Below are 16680 nucleotides of genomic sequence, written 5' to 3' on the forward strand. Positions count from 1 at the left end.
GGCTGCTGTCATCTCAGTCATCCAGCCATGAAGGCACTCTACAGTTCTATTTATGTCCCTGTCCGGCTGTGGTTTAGGTTACTGTATTGTACACATGCAGATGTCTGAACACAGATCAGCTGTATTTGGCTTTCTAGACAAGGTCTCAGTGATGTCGGTCCCACAGGTTTCTGTGCTGGGCCTGGAGGCGGAGAAATACTTGCAGCTGTCGTAAGGTTCAGTGTCCCTGCTTTGACATCCTTAGGATTTGGAGTAGCAGGCCCTGCACCTCTTCATCCATTCGACCCTGATGGGCAGCAAAACACAATATAAGAAAATAAAGGCATCTACATTGTATTTCACATTGGTTCTGCAGACTGATATTTTCAGGTTTGGCCAAGGCAGATACACTGGATCGGGACAGACTACACACAACAGCAATTCATCGAAACCTACGACCAATGGAGCCAGTCCCACATGTTAGCTAGCTCACAAAACTGACAACTCTTCTTTCGCATAACTGCAGCTGTACAATATATGTTCAGACTTGTGATTTTCACCACTTTTAATACTTTTTCTGTGCTGAGGTGATAGCCATGGTGATCACCATCTTTTAATCAAACTGGGACTTTCTTGACTTGTAAAATTATCTTGTAAATTGACAAACATCATATAAATATAATTCATGGCACATTTCAAAGAGGATCGACAAATAATTTGTCTCTCTCTTAACCACCATACATATTTTTTTGCGAAATAAGGTCACATGAGGAAAAACCAGCAAGAGACGGACTTCACAGAAAACTGTTGAGCTTTCCTGGAACACAGATCAAAGCTAGATGTACCAGGAAGATAGATAACCCTCACTGGACAGCCTAACCCAAACCCAACCTTGCTCCAAATCAAAAAGAGGTTTGTAAGATTCCAGCACAAAGCATGTACAGGTGTTAAAGTGATAGTTTGGGTCTTTTGATGTGGGGTTGTATGAGGTACTTTTCCCTAGTCAGTGTGTCAACGGCAGTAGGTGACTGTCATCTCGCTGCCAGTGTGGAGAAGCAGCGTGCAGCGCCAGCAGGCAGTGTTGTGGAATTTCGGCAAACAATCAGCTTTGCCTTGGCTTGGTTCGTCAGACATCTGTTCTGTAGACATATCTACAGTAGCTTTGAATAACTAGGTTGCAGAGACCATGAGATTTAACTTCATAGAGCAGTCTTCACTATCCTTATCCAGACTTTAATGTCTGTACAGGATACGTATGACCTCCTATCCTGGGAGAATCATATTTTTCTCCCACAAGCAGCAGGGCTTTGTATTGATGAAACACTACTACTGCTGCCGGTGACACACTGACCAGAGATAAGTACCTCATACAAACCCACATCAGAAAGACCCGAACTATTACTTTAAGTCCAGATGAAGGCTGCATGTCTGGTCTGGAAAAAACTGCAATGTCAACCTCTACTAACCTGCCAACGTTCTCCTAAAGGTCAACAATACCTCTCATTACAACCTACATGAAAAAAAGAAACGGTTAATGCGTACACCCTAGTCATGGCTTATGATGAAACTGATAGAAGCAGGAGGCAAGTCGAGCCCCTTTACCCTGCACCTCTTCTGAAATTTCATCCACTTCTTACTGTCTGGTAAGCAGAGATGGTGGACAGATCATTCCCGCTCTTTATTGTCTGCACCACAAAGGGGGACTAACTCAAATCCAGTGGTCTGTGCCATTCACAGTCCAGACTATGAGTGTCTGTGCAGCCCGGCGCACATAGAAAATTTCATTGATCCACCTTGAGATCAAAACTCAGGTGTCAAGTACACACATATTCACTCAAATGGAAAAAATGTCATGACAAAGTCTCTATTGTGCACAATAAACTGACCTGTACAGCTGCCAGTAAATGGGAGCGGTATATAGTCACCACCTGTTTGTGCTTTCTCTCCCAATCCTGCAAAAAGGTCACAGCAAATGTTACCGTCACGTCAAGTCTGAAAAACATCATATATTCTCATTTCAGACATCCCAGGTGTCAGTGCTCTCCTCACCTGGAGCTGCTGGCTGAGTATGGCGATCCTGTTCTGCAGTGCCACTTGCTGGCCAGGGTTACCATGATGGGTGGATGAGGAGGAGGTGATCCCCAGAGGAGGCGACAGAGCTCCAAGGGCCTCCTTCAGCCGAAAAATCTCCTTGGACAGCTCTGTTATCTGCACAAAGACGGACACGTCAGTTCGGCCACCTCATGGGTGCTTCAATCAGCAAGCCTTCTGAACTCTCACCTTGCGGTCCTTCTCCTTGACCAGGCCCTGGGATTCCTGGATGTCCTTGTGGAGCTCCTGGATGTGGCTGGATTTGGCCTGTAATTCGGCTAGCTGCTGCTGCGCCGTGGCCAGCTGGGACTCTGCGACCTGCCGCTCACTCTTATTAAAGAGAGCCTCCCTCTGCACCTGGAACACCTAGAGCAGTAAAACCAGCAGTGGCACCCTGTCACTAAAGCGAGGCTGTCTGTGTTTGGTGCTTATACAGAGGAGATAGTACAGTTGCAGCTCTAATTAATATCAACATTAATATCATTTTCTCTCAGTAAAATCTAAAATATCTATTCACCAAATCACAGTTGTCTGAGGATTTGCTCACGGGAATTTCCAGTTTCGTTTGATCTCCATGCCAGAGTGCGAACAAATACAACAAACCAAGCTGCAGTAAATCTGTACACACTTGCTTTTGGCGCCATGTTACGCTGTATTTTTGTTTCAGGGAAGTGTGACTTTGTAACATTACCAGGGCAAATTTACATACTAGTATGTGTTGCATGATCTGATATCGCAGGGTTGTTTTTTTGTCTGGAACATCATAATTGTTGCTGCTCCATGACCATGAATGCAACTAATGAATCGCATTTTTGTAACGTCACAGCTTTGTGAGTCAGGGAAAACAGAGAAGACAAAGAACACACATTCTTTACTCCAGTAGAAGTACAGATACTTGTGTAAAAACACGACTAAATTGAAAGTACTGATTTAACTTTGTTCCACAGGTAAAAGTAAGAAAGTATCTCTCTGAAGAACATTTCTACTGGCAAATCTTACTGAACCTGAGCCTTTGTCACCACACGCCTTTTCTCCCCATTCAAGTCTCCATTTCGGTATGTTTCTGTCTTGTTACATCTTTTACATCGTCACAGGTGTGTGAATTATCTGGATATGAACAGTTAGAAGTGAAAAAAACAACAACTTTTGCGACAGCGCTAAATAATATAACGTTAGTTTTCGAAAGTCGAGAGTCCTCTCCTCCTTTTATATGCTTTACTCACAGGTGTGCGAATTGACCAAGAAATGAATCGTACCTGGCACAAAATAATAAAATCTTACAGTATAGAGATAAAACAGAGAAGACCCTCTGTGCCTCCTCTCTTCTCATTTCATCTCTTCCTCCTCTCCTCTCATTAAAAAAAAAAAAAGCAGCGGCGCACCGCCAAGCAGCAACTGTTTATAATTGATAATTGACTCGTTGAGAGTCCTGTACTCAACCCATGAAGCCACAACAGCTCACTTAAAAAGCCGCCTTTGTTGCTTTCTCATAATTTGAAATGATGGTCCTGAAGCAACATTTATTATGGTGTTCTAGGGAACACGAGTTTCAGAGCTATGAAATCACAACAGCGTGATTGGTCAGTCGCAATGATGGTCAAACACTAAATGTTGGATACGTGTTCTAGCCAAGCCATTATTCTCTGATAAAATGCCTTCTACTTAGCAGGAGTCAGTTCATGGCATATATGGACTATGACCAGGAGCCTATAATCCACATACAACCCTACTTCAGTGCAGCAGTAAATACATATACAGTGGGATCAATGAAACAGAGGAAGGGACTGTACAGAGAAAGTAATACACATATGAATAATGTAGAGGCAGGAAGGAGGCCTTCATGGAACATGGCTCCCTTTGTTGCAGACACAATAACATCTAATGTGGCTTTAGACAGTACTAGAAGGGGCTATGAAAAGCAGAGACAATAACATGCGTGCACCGACACACACACACACCTCAGTGCAGGTCTTCTCATGTTTGCGAGTGAGATCATTGAAACGGGCCGTGGCGGCGTTGATCTCTGCCTGCAAAGAGAGCCGCAGGGCCTCGTGATCCTCCTTGGAGATCAGACCCTGTTCTGCAGCCTTCTGGGACTTGAGCTCTCTCAGCTCCATCTCCTTCTCACTCAGAGCCTCCTGAGCTGCTGCTGCACTGCTCTCACTGGCCTGCAGGGAGTGCTGGAGCTCTCCCTAGGGAGCCAGGAAACACCAGGATTACCCGATATGATAAAGTCTGAACAGCAGCAGCTATGGCAGACTTATTAGCAGAATGCACTCTTAAGAAATATCTCAATTAAATCTACTCTAGATCCGTTTGAGGGTCCCCTGCTGACCTTCACTTTCTCATGCTCCTCTTTAGGTATGGCGTCCTCCATGGCCTGCAGTTTGGCCTCCAGTCCAGCCGCCTGCTCCTCAGCCTGACCACGCAGAGTCTTCTCCTCCTGGAGCTCCTGCAGTGTCTGAGCGAGCTGCTCTGATACTGCAGACAGCGCCTCCTTGTGTTTAGAGAGTGGCACTGCGTCTTTCAGCTGCAGGGCGTCCTGTGCCCGGCCCTCTCGCTCAGCACACAGGCAGTCCAGGGCCTGGGCTGCTTCCTGCCTCGCTACCTCCAGTTCTTCTCTCACTGCCGTCAGGGAGCGTCTGGACTGATCTGATTGGACAGAAAAAGTAGAAATTTTAAATGTTTTTCTGTGGAACTTAAAAACGTACTTAAAGTGGGACAAAAATCTATGCAAACCTGATCTGACTGAGGGCTCTGAGCTCTCTGAGTTCTCCTCCTCTTCTTCCTCCTCTTCGACATCTATGCGGGGAGGAGGCCTGAGTCTCTCCAGGTCCAGGAGAGCATCGTTGAGCCTCCGAGCCACGTCTGCCCTCTCCCTGGCCAGCTGCTCACACTGAAGCCCCAGAGTCACCTGTACCTCCTCCAACTCTGAGCGGGGCACGCACTTTCTCAGCTGCCCCTCCAGCTCTCCCACTCGCTCTTGGAGACGACGGACCTGATCTCCATCTCCTCCTGCTCTTCCCTCTCTCCCTGACGTCCTGCTCTCTGCCAGGGCTGCCTCCAACACAGACACTTTGTCACGGAGGCTCTTCACTGTTTCCGTCTCCTCTCCTTCGCCGTCTTTCTCCCCTTCTTGTTTTGTAGACTCCTTGCGATCCAGAGCAGCCTGGAGTTCCTCTACTTTCTCTGTCAGCTGTTTGATTGTGTCACTGTCCTGGCCGCTCTGACCCCCTGCCTCGCCCCGTCTCTTAGCTAGCTCCTCCTCTAGCTCTGTCACCCTCGCTCTCAGCTGCTGTGCCTCTTGGCTAGGACCACCGTCTTCAGTCCCACCACCTGCCGCAGCAGTACCCCCTTCACCACACTCTACAGAAAGCACCCCAAGGCGCATATGCTCCCTCAGCTCTTCCAACTCAGACTGGGAGGAGGCCAACTGCTCCTCCAGCACTCGCAGCTTCTCCTTCAGAGCCTCCGTGCTCTCTGCATGTGCACCTCCTCCCTGAGACTTCTCATCACCCCTGCAGGACAAGACAAAGATGATCAATCTCTGAAGCACTCAGCTCAATAAAATCAGCTTCTAAATCACATCAATAACAAAGTGAATAAAACATGTCAAACATCATACAATAACCCCACCCTATCCTATCCTGTAAGGGTCACTGCAACGGACAAAAATAATTTTGTAATACCTTTATACCACTGCAGCCCTGGTATGTACAGGTATATGTACTGTATGTGTATGTTTATGTTTACATGTATATATAAATGTGTATACATGTATGTATCTATCTATATATATGTATGTCTGTACATGTCTATATATGCCTGTCTATATGCCTTATATGGGTTGAGAGGAAGTTTGTCTATATTTGTTTGTTTGTTTTTTGCTGTTACCTATCTATGCCCTTCATGCTTTTGTATTTGTTGATATGTCCATATTCATATCAATATATGTATGCACGATTTGGTGAAATAATGGTAAAAAAAAGTCCATAATATGTCATTAAATAGGGAAGAATTCTCATCACAGTTTCTTTTTTCTCAAAGACTACTGTGGCGCTTTCAAATTACTTGATTTGTCAGATGAACAGTCCACAAATCCAAAGATAAAGATATTCAGCTAACATATACAACAGAGAAAAGTATCAAATGCTTCCATTTGAGTAGGCATAACCAACAAATGCTTGGGCTTTTGTGCTCAATAAATAAATTGCTATTGATCAATCTGAGGTTGTCAAAAGTAGGCCTATCAATACTTCCATACTTTTTCGATAACGTGTTTAAAGCAAAGAATAGAAAGTAGAGAGTAGTAGTATAGAGAGTAGTATCAATCCATTAATTAAATAATCATTACAGCATTACACCAGGGTTCAACACTTTAACCACTGTAATGATGACGTGTGCATCTGCAACACATGATGAGATAAATTCATAGTTTATGTGTATATGTGGATAAGCAACAAAGATGTTAGAAAGACAACAAATATCATGTACTAGAGGTCAAGACACCATCAAATCTGTGATGTCCTGAGTAGCCTGCTTAGCCTCCAGCATGCTGCAGGAAAATAGAAATGCTCAGCACTTTTAAAAACAGCCCCAAGCAAATACTGCTGAGACTTTGGAACAGATATTAGCAACGGTGTGCACATCTCAGAATAAAGGCCTGATCTAATACAGCAGAGTTTGAGTGAATGTGATCTGTGATGGAGACTTCAGTTTCCCAGTCATAAATGTGCCAGAATGTATGAATCAATCAGCTTACCGCTCCTCTGCTACGCTGGAGGACTCGTCTGAAGCCTGGGCCTGAGAGAGGCGCTCCTGAAGGGCTTCGAACTCCTTCCTCAGGGTCTCATACTGTACTAAAGGGACAAAGTCCGAGCTGGAGGTCTGCATGTCTGTATCATCCTTCTCAAACATCTCCAGCATCTGTACACAGCAGAGAGGAAGTTATGGAGGTTATCACCTTCATAAAATATTAACATCTCTGGTAACAGAATGAATATTAATGCTACTTGTAAGTGGTTGAGTACCATCAACTGCAGGTACTCAATACTAAACAGAGTATTCTACTGATTTAAAAATTGAGGGACGGACATTAAAGAACTGCAGTGCTTCAACCAGTATGACCCAGTAAGCAAAGAATGTCTACAAAATGCCCTCATGTCTCCATCTGATGCTGCTCTATTTATACCTGTGTGAACACATGTGCCTCAGTGCATTAGTGCACCAGAGTGCAGCATCATAAAGTTTAAGTGGTCATGACTAACGCTTGAGTCAGAGGCATTAAGCTACTCTCGAACCAGACGCTTCATCTTCTGCCTGGGAACCATTTAATAATCACTTCACTATCAATTTATCCTCCTCAAAGAGTCCCGCAGCCACGTGTGATCATGTGTGTATTCGTGCAGTTGTACTCTCTCTGACCCCACCTGCACTTTGAGGGCTAGCTCAGAGTTTTGTGAGGTCAGTTCCTCTATTTGTTTGTGCAGCTCAGCAACAGTTCCTGGGTCTGCAGGGGCAGGAGAGGGGCGGGCTGAGTATGCGTCCCCTTGAGAAGTGGCCTCATCCTGAGCAGGGGAGGCTCTGGAACGCTTGGAGAGCAACTTCTCTAGAGGGAAAGTTCAAGAGCAACAACAACAAAAATAAATCTGTGCACCTCCTCGAGGGGGTGGACAAACAGGAAAGCCCATGTGTAATAGCAGAGACACATGAATGGAAGTACATGCATGCTCCCTACCAGGGCGTGGGAAGTACATGCTCACATTTATTGCATACCTGGGAAGTCAAACATTTCATCCATGTCCTCAGAGTCACTGGCCCCAATACCATGACCGCCCTTCAGCTCCTCCAGCAACTTGTCTCTCTCTGCCTCTGCCTCCTGCAGACGCTGCTTTAGCTGGGACAACTACGACGCAGAACAAATGTAAAAACAGTGGTTACAACAAGCAATCCTTAGTCTTCATAAATGTATCGAAGTCTTCGGTACAGGTGCACATACTGCTAATAAATAGGTATTTTTGCATAGATGTGAATGAGAATGGCCGTCTGCACAGTGGGCAGTACCTCCTCCAAGGCAGAGAGGGCGCTCTGTTGCTGCTGCTCCAAGGCTTTGATCTTCTGCAGCAGACGGCCTCTCTCCAGACGCAGCCGTCGAATCTCCTCAAACACCTCCTCATCCTCCGCCTGACAAAAAAAATGTTAATATGAAGGACAAACGGTAATAATTACTTAAAAAAGATCTAAATTTGCAGTCCTGACCTGGGCTGGTTGTTGTGTTTCTGGAGGCTGGGGAGAAGGAGACTGGGACTGGGGCTCAGGGGACTGGGCAGGTGGAGCAGGATTCCGGGGTTGAGGAGAGGGCGGCAAACCCTGGATCTTTGTTAATAGAAAACAGAATAAAGCAAATCTTTGTTAGTCATCAAAGACATTATGTGTTTTAGTTAATCTCTTGAGAAGCAATTTTGTGTTACAGAGACATTACCAAAGGAATTATTGTGAAACTGGCTTAAATATGGACACTTTTGAATCTTTAGTGGTACTATATAGGTGACATGGGATGACTGAGATAAATATTTTTGTTTGTCCCGGTTGTACATAGTCTCTGAGTGGCTAAGTTGCATTGTGGGTAATGTAGGTGTCAAGTTTTGAAAAGGAGGACGAATGTGTAGAATAAAGGAGGTGATATCTCTGGTTCTGCTGTTGATTTTTTTTGTTTTTTATTTGTTTTTAAACCATCATAATGAGTCCAACAGTGTATGATGACTTTTTAAAACTTGGCACCTACTTTCCCAAAATGCATTTTAACCACTGAGTGACATCACGGAAGGCATTTTATCAAAATACATCTGGAGCCACAAAAGGCTTCATACTCCTTTTTTCACATAGGCAGTAGTACTCCCCGAGACCTGTAAACACAATTTAATGTGTAAAATTGGTGGAGTTACCCTTTAACTAAACAATCTGACAAAGCAAAATGACCAAATAACGGCTGGGAATATACTTGCAACTTGTGATACTACTTTCGATTAAAAGAAAATGTGTTTCCCATCCACTAAGATGCTTCTCACAGTACCTGGAGAGGAGAGCGAGGTGGTGGAGGAGCTTTCCGTTTGCGGGGGGTAGTGCCCCCTTGCACTGATGAAGCGGCTGAGGGGACTTGTGGGGGCTGCGTGAGGGTGGGAGAGGGGTTCACAGACAAGCAAAGGTCAAGCTCAACTTAAAACGCGAGAACAGAGGAAACTACGATACGACAAAAGGGTTGGCAACAAAGGGGAACGAAAGCCAACGAAAAGAGAGCAGCACGCAAAAACAATGACCTCATATTGGAAAACATGCACAATATGATCGGCCAGAGTGGGCCATGATCTCATTTGATGGTGGGGAGTAATCCAACACACAGCTATGCAAAATTACCTCCTCGCCTGCGCCCTCAGGAGCTACGTAAGCAGAGGGAAAGAGACACACAGCAAAACACTTTAACCCTGTGAGCAACCAAGTCAGCAAACAGCATATAAACTTTCATTTCCTCTCATTTTTTAACATGTAATTTATTATTAGTAGTGGTCATGTATCCTTCAGTAAATCCACCAAAATGCAATGCAATTATGGAATAAAAGCTACTGTGGTCGAGCATCATATGTGCACCAAATTCTCTCCTTCATCTCCTTTTCAAACCAGTCACACATCTGCTTTTCATATATCAGCAATGTCTTTGTTGGGAGATAAAAGTGGAACAAGCCTTTCGTCTCTCTCGCTCTCTCTTCTTTTTTTTTTTAAATCCCACTTCACAATCACACCCAGCTGTCCTCCTGATCCACTTCCTCCTGTTACAGCTGTTTCCTGGGGGAGCAGAGGCACAGCCAGGATCGGGAGCAGCACAGAAGCCTCACTGGGTCTCACGATATGTTACATGCTGCTGCCACGTGTTTCATATAACACTGCCACTTTATTTCATTGAGCAAAACTAACTAGGCTCAATTCATAATAATGTGATACTAAAAAGAGTGAACTGCCTCTCCACGTGAAAAATAGACTTCAGTCCTCGTACTGTACCTGGAGGTACTCCGTCCTGCAACATCTGCATGATGCGTTGGTTGCCCGTGGTTGCGCTGTAGTCGGTGGCATTGTGTCCGAGGGCGTCGATCAGCTGTGTGTTGGCCCCGCCTCTCAGGAGAGCTTCTATGGTCTCAACGCTGTCGCTCTCACATGCTAGCATCAATGCAGACCTGCAATTCCAAACATAAAAAACTATCATAGTAAGAACAGGAAAACAGCTGAATTGAGCGAACTAACAATGGTCACATATCTCAGTGTGCTCAAACCTCCAGAACTCTAAGTTTTCATTTTGGCCAAGGAATTTTTTCTTTTTGTAATGATGCAGCCAGGAAAAAGTTGGTCATTTCACCTCCTTAACCAGGGATAATTCTCTAATCATCCTCTCTAAAGAGACAGCCAAGGTCAAACTGCAAGCTGTTGCTCCCTGCAGGAGATCTTGACCTGCCTTCTTCCAAATCTGCCCCTCACATTGCAGACTTTCTATGAGAATCCCTCCTGTGTCCTGACCCAAACAACCCCACAGCTGTGAGAATAATCCTAAAGAAGGTTTTTTGGCTCTAGCTTAGCTAAGAAGGCTGTTTCATGTCCTAGTCTGCCTCAGCACCATTTGACACTCTCTATCCTTAGGCCTCAACAGCACCAGAGGGAGAGTAGAACATCTGTCCATGTACCTTCCCTGGTTGTCTTGTATGTTTGCATTGGCACCTCGACCCAAGAGAAAGACACACAGCTCCACTCTGCTCATCTGGGCTGCTAAAATCAAAGGTGTGGCCCCGTCCTGACAGAGGGATACATGTGGTTATTCATCATGGAGCAACAACACAGATATTTGATAATGTTGTCTAATGTACTGTACTGTGTAAGTTAAAAGTAAAAGCAAAACAAACTTTAGATAAAACTCTTCAACATACCCCATCTTGGACATCTAGATCAGCTTTAAAATCCCAAAGGGTCTCAGTGCAGGACAAGCAGCCACTGACCGCTGCAGGAAATGATCAGAATTATGGTCAATATCAGAGGTTTACATACAGTCAAACAGGTGTTGTACATTATGAAATACACTGTACTGTATACTGTACCATCAAACTGATTTTGAAGCTGTTATTTTAAGCAAATAAAGGTACATAATGTTGCTTTAAGTTCAACTTTAGCGTTCCTTTACATCTCTTCACTTTTAATACTTAAAATGTGTCAAATGGGATCTATCAGAGAAATTTGCTGTATGTTAAGTAACTGTTACTCTGTGTTACCTGCATGATGAAGCGCCGTCCTCCCAATGCTGTCTGTGCAATCGACTGCTAATCTCTCCTGTCCGGAAAAATGGCAACAAACAAAGGCAAAGAATAAACCATTTGTAAAACGATTATTCTATTTATATTTTACAGTATTTGTTAGTTAATTCTGAGTTTTACCTGTAAGAGTCTTTTTAAACACTCTGATTGGCTGTTTTTGGCTGCGAGGTGAAGGGCACTGAAGCCTGGGATCATTCATAAGCAGACATTTATAAAGAATCCATCACACGCTTGACTCAACAGCCTTGGCTTATAAGATAAAAACTTTTATTTGATAATAAAATACCATACCAGCACCATCAGTGACGTTGAGGTCCGCTCCTTGAGCGATGATGGCCTCCAGACAGTCTAGCCGGCCTCGAGACGCACTGAGGTGGAACCTGGCATGAAGAAGAAGGACGATACAGATTCACCAGTGATAAGAGATGAGGAATGAGAATCGGTTTGTATATAAAATATGTGATTATTTTAGTTTTCTTTTTCTTTTCCAACTGCCGATTCCACTGATCAGTTGAATGTGCAATATGTGAGAATTGGCCACCTGTTGAATTCATACTTAAAACAAACAGGGGGCAGCATGACACCGGAGTGACTGCTAACCGCTGCTAAGTGCGGTTGCTGATAGCTAGTTAGCTCAGTTAGCCATGAAGCTAGCGGTCCGGACTGGGAGCTTGGGGACAAGGGGAGTGTTGGTGTTTACACTACTAGCAACGGAGCTTTGGACCCATACGGGCCAGGGCTAACTTCAGTAGACATCTCTGTAATAAAATACATAGACGTCACAACATAAGAATTGTTATTTCTTCATATTTCGTTGATAGTTTTACTTTTACTTTTTATGTTTTCAATTAAAATTCTTACATATTGCACCTTTAAGTTTTACAAGCAGATAGGCAATAAAACTTTACCATTTATCATAACATGGATAAAGTGAATTCATAGTGGTATAGATTCACTACAGCCCATTCAGTGCCCACACTAAACACCCAGTGGTATGTATTCAAAGGCAAAACTGCTTTGCTTCACTAGAAATAATGTGTTTTATGTTACCAGAAGCAACAATAGTCCTTCTTAAAAGAACTGCAACACTGCAGAGTAGAACTGAACAATTACTTCCTGAATTCCGTCCAGTGACTAAGATTGATAAAAAATTAGGTGCCCAACTTACGCCGACTTGCCCTCAGCATCCAGTTTGGTGGGACAGAGGCCCTTTTTGACGATGAGAGCTGAGACTTTGTCAGGTTCATTCTGCTCCACAGCCTGCAGGAGTCTCTCATCACTCTTACTCCAGTCCTGACTCTGAGGGGGGGAAAGCCAGAGAACTGGTCACCACCCTGAACTGCCCCAGTGGAAACTGATGCCACACTGCATATCTCATAACAGACATAACAAGAGATGACTGGGCTGCAGCCGCAATAAATATAACAGAATTAGGATGTGTTATGATTATATATAACATATGCGATACTAGTTTTACAAGATACGATAAACTACTTTTTCACACAGTATAAGAAAAGAGGGAGAAATAAATTTACATTCCTTTACATGTGATTAGTGGATAAAGAGAGAGGATACCTACTGGCAGCGGCAGCAGGCTGAAACAACAGAGCTGCTTCACCAGGCTAAAAACAGGCTGCTGAGGATCCATAACTGCTAGCAGGTCATTACACACACATAAACACAGCTACAGAGTACCGAGCCACCACTGTATGTCAGGCAAATCTACACATTAACATTAGAAACTGCAGAGAACTACAACCAGATACCCTTTAGAGGTCACAGCAACGTCATAGTAGAGATCTACATACCAGAGAATATATTCTATCCTCAAAATCACACCTCTATGAAACCGACAAGCTTGTCACACAAAAACTCTGACATGCACACACTGTCATTACTATTTGTCTGCCGGTGCAGTGCTCCCTGTCCGCATCCAAAACGCCATCCTATAATCCTGCTTCAGCTGCTAGCAGGGACACACTCAGCTGCACCTCACACACTGCCACCGCCTTCCCTTTCTCACTGTCCTCCTTTCTCTAACCTAATAATTTCTCTGTAGCAGACTTCCTCCCTCACTCCATTAGTTTTTTTTTGGTCAGGTCCTGCACGGTACCCCCCTGGCAGCGTCATCCTGTAGCTCTGTTTCTCTGCAGTTACAGAGCAGGGCCCGGGTGATGTGAGGACTCAGCAAAATGGGGAGAAACAGAGCTGGCTCTGCTCTGCAGGTTTGGACGGTCATTTACGGGACAGAGGGGACGTAACGAGGCACATAAATCAGCTGAAATCTTACATAACCTCGGATTAGCTTATGTATGTGGGAAACCCTGGGAGATATATGCATGCAGAATATTTATAAATCCGTCTATCTTATCTTTCCGTCTGACAGTTTTATATACGAGAGAAGACAGATGATCATCCTTGTCATCATTGTGGTGACAGAGAGGTAGATGGACAGTAATAGGCTGTAACTCTGCTAAAAGCATCCATCAGGATCCAGATGTTCACACCACATTGTAAACACAGCAGTTGCCACTTCACGTGCTTGTACCAGTGCCCCAGGTCACTGGCACCAGTATGTACATAAACTATTAGCTACATGGAGTGGGCAAAAAGTAAAATCTTAAAAATGCAGCACCTTTTCGGGAACAGGGCAAACACCCCCATTACATAGCCCTTGAGGGCAGCATCGGGGTGACAGCAGGGGAGTGGGGATTCATTGAATGTGTGAGTGTGTGCACGTAGGTGTGAATAATTGAAGGCTACCTGAGATCTCTGGTTATAGAAGCAGTCTGGAGACAGCCCTGCTCTCCTGCTGCTGCTCAATGACACTGAATCCCACTGCCCCCCATACACACACACACAAGAAGCAACTTGGGATCTTTATAAATGGCTTCTTAATGTAGAGCAGCCTAACATTGTAATAGTAGGTTAAAACACAGCTTGTACAGCCCGTAACTCTAAATAGCTTGCAGGAATAGCAAACAGGTAACTGTAAAGCTCCAGGTGGCTCTTACCTCATTCTTTTTAAACTTTGCCTTCAGACTCTTCATAGTGCTTTAGTATCGTGAGACCTTGATGGCCTTTGTCTCAACAGGAACACTGCAATGAAACTTGAGTGTTATTGTGAGTCACTTAAAAGAGTTTTCATTTATTACCCATGATTCATCAGGAAAATGGCAACATGTGGGTGTATCAAAACATCAAGGGAATACATAAGGACTGTAAGCTAACCAGGCTAACATAAACCCAAAGCAGTTAATGTACACATGTATATAGTGAGCATGCAGCTTACCTGTGGAGTACAGTCCAGCTCCAGGTGAGTCTCTCCTCTGTCCCATCAGCTGCTCACAGAACACTGAAGTCACTGCAGCTTGGCGGACAGCAGGAATGCACCCGCCCCCATCGTAAATCAACCAATCAGCAATGCGCAAAACGCCGGATCGGCGTTTGATTGGCGATGATGGATGATATGTCGTGTCAGGCGCCGCCAGGACAACGTGGGACACTTTTGCGGACGTGGGTTAAGTTAAAGAGCTGTCATTGTGTGGACGGCTTGTCTTTTTGTCGGCAGCACGTCTAGCTAACAATCACAACTAAACATGGGGGGTTGTTGGGAAAGTTCCTCATTTTGGACATTTGAGCCAATCACCGAAAGTAAAGTGAATTCAGCCAATGGCAACGCTGGAAGAGCTGAACCCGGAAGTAAACACAATAGATCCATGGTTGTACTGTGATAAAAGAGAAAGGTGAGTGAGAAATACAAAAATAGCCAAGTGTAGAGCTAGCTTAAATGTTACCCTACTATTTTTGGTGCTAATGAGCTTATATACTCCATTAAACTTATATTTTACTGAGGCTATAACATTAATTCACTCTGTTTTTTATGAATATGCATCCACACTGCCCAGTTCCTTCTCATTAATGCATACTAATTAAGCTAGTTTTTATTTTATTTTATAAGCTAAGAAGTTAAATAAGACCTGCCTCATGTTGTTGTTTATAAATTATACATGCAATACACACCATCCACCAAATGAGGGCAGTAAATGCAAGGCAGAGGACGCTGGAAATCAATTACTCCTTCAGTGTAAGTCTGTGTATCCTCTTTTCCAGCCTTTAAAAGACCTCATGATTGTATTTAGATTATATTCATGGTTTTGACAGAGAGCCTTTGTTGGTGTATGTCAAGTTGCACATGACCTTCTACAGCCACTGGTGCTCGACAACATGTTTGTGTACCTCCCAGATTTCTAAATGAGGCTGTTCAATTGAGGAAAAAAAGAGCAACAACTGAAAGCGTGAAGTTCAGAGAAAATGTCACATCCATATTTAGCCCTTTATAATTAGGGAGTCTTATTAATTCTCTGAATTATTTCACAACGCCTTGTTGTTTCTGTTCGATTCAATTAAATCTTTGGCTCCCGTGCAGTGGTGTTTACTGTGCATGAAGAAACACAATGACTTTATACATGTCTGTCTGCCTGTCTGTCTGTCTGTCTGTTTGAGATTATCTCTCACTGCGAGAGATCCCGATTTTCCATTTCTGTTTTCCTCTCCCCTGTGCTCTCCATGTGTCGAGTGTGACAGCTTGCCTGTCTCTGATTTTCCATCTCTTGCTCACTTTCAATCTTTTCTTCCGCACAGTTCTCGCTCTCAGCCCGGCCAGGATGGAAACAAAAATTCAATGTATGCTCAATATGTTATACTGGGTTGTAGAGGAGGTGTTAAGACTCGGTGGATTTTGCAGATGAAAAAGGGGAATGTATGGCTGAGGAGGGGAAGGAAGATGATTGGTGCATGCAAAGATGTGACAAGGGATAAAAATGCAAAGGTAGGAAAGAATGGCAGAGAAAGGAGGAAGATGGGGAGTACAGGAAAGGTACTGAGTCCCTGAAGAATCAAAGGAGGCATTCTTTAAGATGTGAGGAAGTTTTTATCCCAACATACTGTGTAAAAAAAGATCTTCTCTTCTATTCTATCAACTTATTGAATGAATGGACCTCATTCCCAGAAGGTAAGAACTTTAGCTCAACATAGTGATCTTGTTCCCACATGATAATGACTGGCTCTCACAATATATGAATAAGATTTTGTTGTTCCCACAATCTTGTTCTGTTAGCTATTTAAATCCAATCTTTTTGGGTGGATTAGTGCAGAAAGAAGGAGACATAAAACAGATGGTCAGCCCTGGAGAACTTCTTTCCCACTGAGACAAATTTGACAGCCGCCTGTATCGGCTGATGTCATGAAATTGATCCAGCCT

General features: G+C 44.0%; 1 protein-coding gene across 3 annotated transcripts; it reads right to left on the reverse strand.

Annotated features, from left to right (window-relative positions):
* Positions 1-102: 102 nt before the first annotated feature.
* On the reverse strand, positions 103-14782 carry ankrd24 (ankyrin repeat domain 24). 3 transcript variants are annotated; one of them, XM_073477131.1, is made up of 22 exons: positions 14710-14782; positions 14432-14516; positions 12586-12716; positions 11709-11797; positions 11538-11602; positions 11376-11433; positions 11037-11107; positions 10797-10903; positions 10123-10295; positions 9484-9506; positions 8329-8445; positions 8134-8253; positions 7846-7975; positions 7500-7678; positions 6833-6996; positions 4810-5588; positions 4406-4722; positions 4029-4262; positions 2260-2436; positions 2029-2187; positions 1866-1931; positions 103-286 (listed from the first exon to the last, which is right to left on the reverse strand). In XM_073477131.1, exons 2-22 carry the CDS (start codon positions 14465-14467, stop codon positions 218-220), a joined length of 3264 nt encoding a protein of 1087 aa, XP_073333232.1. In that variant the 5' UTR covers positions 14468-14516; positions 14710-14782; the 3' UTR covers positions 103-217. The 3 variants fall into 3 exon arrangements, with proteins under 3 accessions (XP_073333232.1, XP_073333231.1, XP_073333230.1); XM_073477130.1 differs by lacking the exons at positions 9484-9506; positions 10797-10903; positions 11037-11107; ... (4 more) ...; positions 14432-14516; positions 14710-14782 and adding an exon at positions 9143-9235 and having other exon boundaries at positions 2260-2427; positions 10123-10273; XM_073477129.1 differs by lacking the exons at positions 9484-9506; positions 10797-10903; positions 11037-11107; ... (4 more) ...; positions 14432-14516; positions 14710-14782 and adding an exon at positions 9143-9235 and having other exon boundaries at positions 10123-10273.
* Positions 14783-16680: the final 1898 nt, after the last annotated feature.

The sequence above is a fragment of the Pagrus major genome, chromosome 11 (assembly GCF_040436345.1).
Source record: "Pagrus major chromosome 11, Pma_NU_1.0".
Classification (NCBI taxonomy): Eukaryota; Metazoa; Chordata; class Actinopteri; order Spariformes; family Sparidae; genus Pagrus; species Pagrus major.